This window comes from Limanda limanda, chromosome 13 (assembly GCF_963576545.1).
Source record: "Limanda limanda chromosome 13, fLimLim1.1, whole genome shotgun sequence".
Taxonomy (NCBI): domain Eukaryota; kingdom Metazoa; phylum Chordata; class Actinopteri; order Pleuronectiformes; family Pleuronectidae; genus Limanda; species Limanda limanda.
In genome coordinates, this window is record NC_083648.1 from 9,888,040 (window position 1) to 9,895,867 (window position 7,828).

The 7,828-nt window shown below is 41.9% G+C and overlaps 1 protein-coding gene across 3 annotated transcripts in view; it reads right to left on the reverse strand.

Annotated features, from left to right (window-relative positions):
* The window catches only part of greb1l (GREB1 like retinoic acid receptor coactivator), a 39,198-nt gene extending 31,989 nt beyond the window's left edge, over positions 1–7,209 (reverse strand). For all 3 annotated transcript variants that reach the window (XM_061084674.1, XM_061084675.1, XM_061084673.1), the window contains exon 1: positions 6,994–7,209. In XM_061084674.1, the coding sequence (XP_060940657.1) occupies positions 6,994–7,013 (20 nt within the window). In that variant the 5' untranslated portion in view covers positions 7,014–7,209. The remainder of the gene's footprint in view (positions 1–6,993) is intronic.
* Between the last annotated feature and the right edge of the window lie 619 nt (positions 7,210–7,828).

Genomic DNA, 7,828 nt, shown 5'->3' on the forward strand with positions numbered 1-7,828 from the left:
AACTTTTCGTAGCTGCTGAAAAACTGATGTGTTACCTATAAATATGAAAAGTGCAATAAAGACAAAGTGATTATCAATTAAACAGCTCATTTGTAAGACGAGTGACAGTCCAAAACTTAAAGATAATTTTACTTATCGTGTTTACTTAACGTGCTTCATACCGCACTTGTTCTTGTTTTGGTGTGAATCCGGAGCTTTAGTCCTGTTGCCTTATCTTTTTTTTTTTTTAAATGTATTTTATCTGTGTTATGTGATTTCTGTGTGTCTTGTGACTGTTGACATTTTTTGTATGCTGCTGTCTTGGCCAGGCTTCCCTTGGAAAAGAGGTCATTGTATCTCAAGGGGACCGACCTGGTTAAATAAAGGCAAATAAAATAAAAAAATAAACTTAATCAAGTATTGGATTCTTAATATTGTTGATATCAATAAAGTTAGTAAATCCAGACACTGTTATGAACTCATATTACAATCGACCATTATGTAACAAGTCAAACATTTTCTGAAACTCATCAGTTCCCCTGTGTGTTGTCTCTGACAGCTGCCTCATGCATATTAGATGTGGCCTGTAATCAAAAGCATAAAACTCATGAAAATATTCAGTTGTGTCTGATGTCCACATCGATAAAAAAAACAATCCTGCACTTGATGCAGAGGCCAAAACAATGAACCTCAAACCAAAAAAAACAACCATTAACTTTCCTGCAGACCACAGTAACATGATCTGTCCTGTGTCCCGTGTCGCGGCACACACTGTACTCTTTAAAAAGAACACCTAAGCTGCATTCAGTGATTTCTGGCTGCAGGAACTGTTCCACTGGGGCTGGCGTCTGTGCTCAGAGAGAAAGGGAATACAGAGGTGCACTCCGTGAGAACACACTGTTCCATAACAGCGCTGTGCAAGGAGGAATTCTCGGCTCAGTGCTTTCCAGGTTTCAATGGCAAGAATGATGATATATTATTACTAAGTGCTCTCCACAGAGCTGCCCGCATACTTTGCTCTTCATGAGCTCACGTCGGTGTAGTGGAGCCCACGGAAAATACAAGTAAACGAAGGAGGAACAGTGCAGACATGAGTTCTTCATGCCTGCGTCCTGCTGGGATGTGGTGTGCGAGGCAAGGTTACCCAGGTGTCAGGGTTATTGACCCTTATTTGTTTATTGCGGCTGCAATTGAAAGCGTTCAACTGGAGGAACACAGGACTGAAACTCCTCCTTCACCTTGACATGTCACCACTCCCCCCCACACACACACACCCACACACGCGTGCGGTTAACGGTGACCCTTTGACTTTGCTTCGGACACGCTTCCTGATGGACGGCTCGGGGGCACGTACAGATAAGTTCCATTCATTTCTGCCAGGGAGCTATTTCAACTTTGATCCGGGGGTGAGGGGCACGGAGACATTAGGGCAATGGAGGAAGTTTGGGAAATGCTAAATATTTTTATGCTTCTTACATTTCGACATTTTCTCTAAAAAATATTCAGTATTAGAGCCATAAAAAAATAGTTGCATGAATAGGAAGAAGTATTATTTAAGTTGTAGAGACAGGGGGTTAAAATAAACTGGGGACCGGGTCAACCAGGAGATTCAGTGGTGACGGATAAGAACCTGTCCTGCATGTCACAATCAGTGATAACTAACAGGACAACAGGAAGTGCCATCTACTTAGGGTCACGTGCACTCATGCATAACACCCACACACACACACCCACACACCCACACACAATAATCATCAGGAGCCTCCCTTGTAACAAAAGAACAGGATGTATAGGCCAGTCTTTTTGGCTGTACTGCGTGTCCTACTTTCCTGGCTGTCAGTTCCTTCCATCCATCACTTAAAGACACATTCTAGGACTGTGATAAAGCAACATGTTTTTTTTTTTTTTTTTTGCTTAGAATGTCATTCAACCTTTCCCTCACTTCACTGTGAGTCGGCCGTAAACACTGAGGCACGAGGTGGACTCACAAATTCATGGTCAAGACATCAAGCCAGGAGTGATGTGTTCCACAGACACTAGTCAAACGATAAGCACAGAGCTCTACAATTCCATATCAATAACAACTTAATTTTCCTTCTCTTGTCACTGTTTTGTGATGGAAGGACACGATACAAGATGTTTGCTCACTGAACAAACTGAGTTTTTTTTAAAACACTGCAGCTGCCAGGACGTGACAAAGAGGAGACAACGTTCCAAAGTATTTCCTCAGCTTTTAATCCCTTTTTTGTCTAATAATTTATTAGCATAGCTATCGTTGTATTTAATCAGATTTTATTCCTTTGTTTTTTCTTATCGTTACACTTTCCACTGCTTTGTGCAACACATTGTGCTTCAACATGGAATAAATGAATGAACTGTGCCACATAAATAAAGCTTGTGTGCCTGTCCTGCCTTACGGAACAAAAGCAGCACTGCAACTGCTAATTACTGTCATTTTCCATTAATCGACTAATTTTTAAATGAAGTATTCCGTTAATGAAATGACTGAAAACAGTGTCAGTGTGTGTCACATGCTCTCAGAGCCAGAGCTGCCTCGTTCTGTGCAGAAAACCCATTCTCTTTCATATTTTAATTGATTGACAGTTTTCACCTCTAAACAACATTGCACACACACATCACAACTAAATCTTAGTTGATATAGAACTAAATCTAAATATGACATGTTCGCAGCCTCTTGTCACTTTCCAGTCCGATGTAAAGGAACAATATCCCCAAGCCCTGCTCATTGTATGTGTGCACATTTGCCACAATAAAATAAAATGTAACATCCACTTCCTGCAGGTGAAACTAAGATGTAACAGCTGATGGTGGAAGGCTTTGAGGAGGAAGCCCCTCCCCCGCCAGAGGGATCAATGCACATAAATGCAAGAGGTCACAGACCTTTGACATCTCCTTTCAGCCGGGGGAGGGGCGGGGCCCTTTGTGAGAATGGCTTTAATGATCCAATTGTCGACTCTGTCATACACACTCATACAGTATATACAGGTGGACTCAGGTTCTGCTCGGCCTGGCGGCACACACGCCACACTCCGCTCGTCGTCCTGAACCCTGGGGGGGCCACCAGCGTGAGGTCTGGGTCGACCGCATCGCCCCCTGTCTCGCTCGCTGTCTGCATCCAGCTGCCTCGCTTCCCTCTCTTCATCACTCCCACATCTGTTTCAACCTCTTCTCCCATCTCTTCTCCTCCTCAGCCCCCTCCCTCTCCTGCTCCTCTTCAGGCCTTATCTGTGCTTTCCCTCCCTCTCCTTTCATGCTGCATTTTTTGAAGAGAGATGTGGTCACTCCAAAGGCCAGGCAGGAGGACACGACCATTTTTCTAAGGTACTCCGATGAATGGGTTTCTATGGAAACTGAATAAACCGTTCAATTACAGCAAACAATGGAACTACTGCTTTTCTGTTATAGAAACATTATTAAACTGTAATCCTTTACTTGCAACATCCCACGCTGACCGGGCCATTACAGTCTGTGAATATTTTCCTCCCATTTATTTGAACTGGGATTCGAGCAGTGAACGTGGTGTTCCCGGAATTCTTGGCCCTCAATAAAAAGGACAGGTTAAAAGTTTACAAGCATCCATGCGGAACACTCTTTGGCTTTATCAGCATAGAGACGATCTTTTAAACATTAAATCCTGATGTTTAACTGAGACGGACAAACGGTCACTATATCTGATATGTAATGACAGACCTCACTGTGGGAATTAGCTATTTGTGTCTGTCCTACTCTAATTCTATGCATTACATACCAGAATGGTTCTTACAGCCGACAGTGGTACTGCCAGAAAAATACAGATGCTGCTAAGAATCACGAAACAGGAACTGAAATGATTGAATCTGTGATTTATATATGTTTGATTTGTGTTTGACATAAAAAAATAATTGAATCCTGTTTCGTATGAAAGTGGATCAGTGGCTACATTAACTCAAGTACCAACTCAAGTGTAATCCTCCTGTGCTCACTATGGCCTTCACTCGAGTTTCTCCATTTCATGCCTCTTCATACATCTTTCCATTGGGAAATAATGAACCTTTTATGAAATGTCATTTGAGTTGGCTGTTAATATAAAAAACGTATGAGTTACCCTGTTATCTGGAGAAATATTATCTACATATAAAAAATGATGCGTAACAGATCAAATTTACCAGTAATACATAAAACTGTTCAAATTAGCATCACTTCCAAGAGCTGTAGCTGAGACATTAATGCAGATGTGATATATATCAAACAATAGGGTATATAATAAAACCAAAACAGGCACAGAGACCATGTTTAACATAATGAATTCACAGTATTGTTACGTATTTTGTGATATTGTTTTACCGCAAACATGGAGTATAACCAGTGACATTTTGAAAAGCGGCTCCTGACTGCTGCCTCAGCAGTTTGGTGAATGACGGCTGTTTTGAGGACCACCTGTCTTCTGGGTCCTGTCACATCCCAGTCAAAAACAAAAGTTTCAAACAAAAGCACTGATCTCTTCTCTAGTTGGGATTTTGTCCCTTTGACCATCTGCAACCTGGATCAGAAAAGCCCACAATCCCTGCGAAGGACCCACTGAAAGGATCAAGAGAAGCATCTGCCTGCACTGCTGACTCGTGCAGAGCGCTGATGTGTTAATGATCTAAACCCGTAATTCACAATTTTTTTAAATGAAATGTTTCTGGATCTGGCCGAGGCCACAGCAGAAACTGAAACCCCTGAGCAACTGACTGGATTGGTAATCAATGGCGATGTAAACCTTTTTGTTATGACACTGAACCCAAGTTAAGAGCGATCTATCACACACTGGTCATAACATAATAAGATTAATGATCAAATGAACACACACCCTATTGAGGAAGCCCCCAAACGTCCTGTATGTCATAATGACAAACTTTCTCACCATGAAGGCACAATACCTCAAGATAATGACTTAGTATCGTAAAATAATGACTTAATATCTCAAAATAATGACTTCGTGCCTCAAAATGATGACTTAGTATCATAAAATACAGAGTTAATATACCAAAATAATAGAGTAGGATCTAAAAAGAATACTTAATATCTTAAAGTAACAACTTAGTATCTTTTTTTACCACCTTTTTCCCTTTAACCTTAACCCTATCTTTTTTTTCTTGGACTGGCTGAAACCGGCTCCGTCATTTTCTAAATAAAGAAATAAACATATTAAGTAAAAACTTGGTGTGCTCCGAATTACAGTGAACCAAGAATGAGAGAAAATAAATGAATCTGTTACCCTGGTGACAATCACTTTAAATGGTTATGAAACAGTCATCTATCCACAGCGTGGTCCAGCTTTTTATAAGAGAAATGTCACGGTGCATGTTTTTTGGGAGACTCTCTGAGCCTAAGAGCAGGTCTTCATCAAAATCAAACAACTGTGAATGAGAGCTGGGACAAAAAAATAGAGGAGGCTCCATTATCATAACAAGAAAGAAGGTTTATGAAATGTATTTTGAGAGTTAAAGAGACATGTTGTGAAATGGGTCACAAAAGCTGCATGGTTTTCCTAGCGAGGAGAGAACTTGATGTGTTTATTCCTCATTAATGACATATAGCATTTTTGTTTGAAGCAAGCTGTATCCAAACTGTTTCCTACTCAAATTCCAATCACATGCATCATGCCTGCTGGCACAAAAAAAGCAAGATGCTGCAGAAATTGCACACACGAATTCTCAGCATTAAACCTGAGGCCTTCACAAAGCAACATGGGAGAGAGACATCTCCTTAAAGGCTAAAGGAGCGAAACCTGTCCGAGCACAGGAGTGGTGTCACGGGGGCCTTACTTATCTCCTCCCAGATTAAGTCCCAATTGTTTGCTGGGAACAAAGACAGCCAATGAGGAAACCAGCCCCCCCCTAACGGCCAGATGGTCAGCGTCCAGAGCCCCCTGACCCCTCCAGCCCTTGCCCTCTCTGTCATTGGCTGAGACAGCCCACCCAGCGAACTCACGACACACGCTGCTCGTACAGTGCACACACTTACAAGATACTACCTGGCTGACTTTGAGGGATGGTTCTCTTTTCATACCATGCAGAAAAAACAAACACGGCTGTCTGATATATTGCCAGTACAGTCAAAAGTAAACAATTGAGATAGAAGGTCTGTATTTCTTATTATGTGCCAATTCTGTAGCTGGAGATTGTACAGCAGAAACAGGAGACCAGAAACAGCAGGATTTAAATGCTGCTTTTACATGAAAAGGAGTTCTTAAAGTACAGCATGACCTGGAATGATGTTGACATATGAAGGCCCAGTTTGCATCTGTCAAAATCAACATCTCCTCTTTCTTGTCCTTTGTGCATGCAACTGTCATTCGCTCTAGTGACACTTTGGAGGAGGGGGGCTGGGAGGTTATGGAGGAGGCGTGCAACGCAACCTTTGGGACATCAAACATGGAAGAATGGAAAGATAAGACGTTGTCAAGACGGACCGGTTTGCCTGTGATTACAATGACAAACCACCAAAGACATCTCCTGGCCGGTCTTATCTGATCTCTGCCTATCTGCAAGCTGCTGGAGCCTGTTTCAACACCGGGCCTTGGGCAGTTGTAACAGAATTCAACAGACAAACGTGTAAACTCACAGCCCTGTCCAAGATTGATATACTTTGTACCTGACAGGAGTTTGTTAACAATGATTCATCAGAGGGAGGGACATGTTCAGGAATGAAAGCAGAACAGGATATTTGGAGAAATCATAAATAAACTGGTTGTGTGCTCATGGAGAATAAAGTGTGAGCAGACTTATTTTACTGCCACGGCTTTAGAAAGGGCACACTGACATATGTCACCACAAAATGTGTTCATTAAAACACAAATTAGGCAAATAGATGTGGGTCTGTTACACACATTTGCAGCAGACCGCCATGGCATAAAACAAGGCTTGTTTATTTAGGCAATTAAATAAGAAAAACTGCTTTAAATTGCATTTTTGTTGACTTTGCATGCAATAAATTACCCAATCACCTCATGCCACATTTAAACCTCACCTTTCAAAATAAAAGTGCATTCATCGAGGCATCACTTGAGGATGAAATAAACTTGTGGAGTTGAACGTCTTGGTCATGGCGGAGCTACAGGCTGGAGAGAGACCGTCACCCACGGAGAGTCAACGACACACAGCTCATCACAGTGACCCAGGCTCCTCAACGGGACATGACATAATGAAGAGGTGTTCAGGGAGAAGGGGAAGAAGGAGCAGCCTCACATGCACCTACCTTTATCCGGACTGAAACGCGTCTTTAAGCCATGTCCATGTCGGATGTGGAGCTCCATGCACCGCCGCCTCCTCGGCTCCGTGTCGGTTCTGTGTCCGAGCTCCGTGCGCTCCGCTCCGCCACAGCTGACTTGTGACGTCAGGGACTTACTGCACGTACAGGCCAGTCTGATGTGATGGGAGGAGAGAGACGATTCATAAATGCATCCAAATATCACACAAGTGGGCTCTAATGTTCACCAGCTAAATATCAAATCATCCAAATAGAAGTTTAAAAGTACAATGGAGAGAATACTCGTGTTATAGTTCACTGCCCCCCCCCCCCCCAGTGTAACTTTATATACTGTGAAGTTTAAGATAAGATCAACAGGCTGAGTCACGATGAGAGGGGTCAATGGACAGACCACTGCTACAAATATAGGATCCATTACTCGAGAGAAAAAATATAAATATTAGAAATTAGATAAACTAACAAATAATAACAAAGAATAAATATGAAAATACATGCATTGCAAACATTGTAATAACTCATTGAATGATACATACATACATACATACATACATACATACATACATACATACATACATACATACATACATACATACAT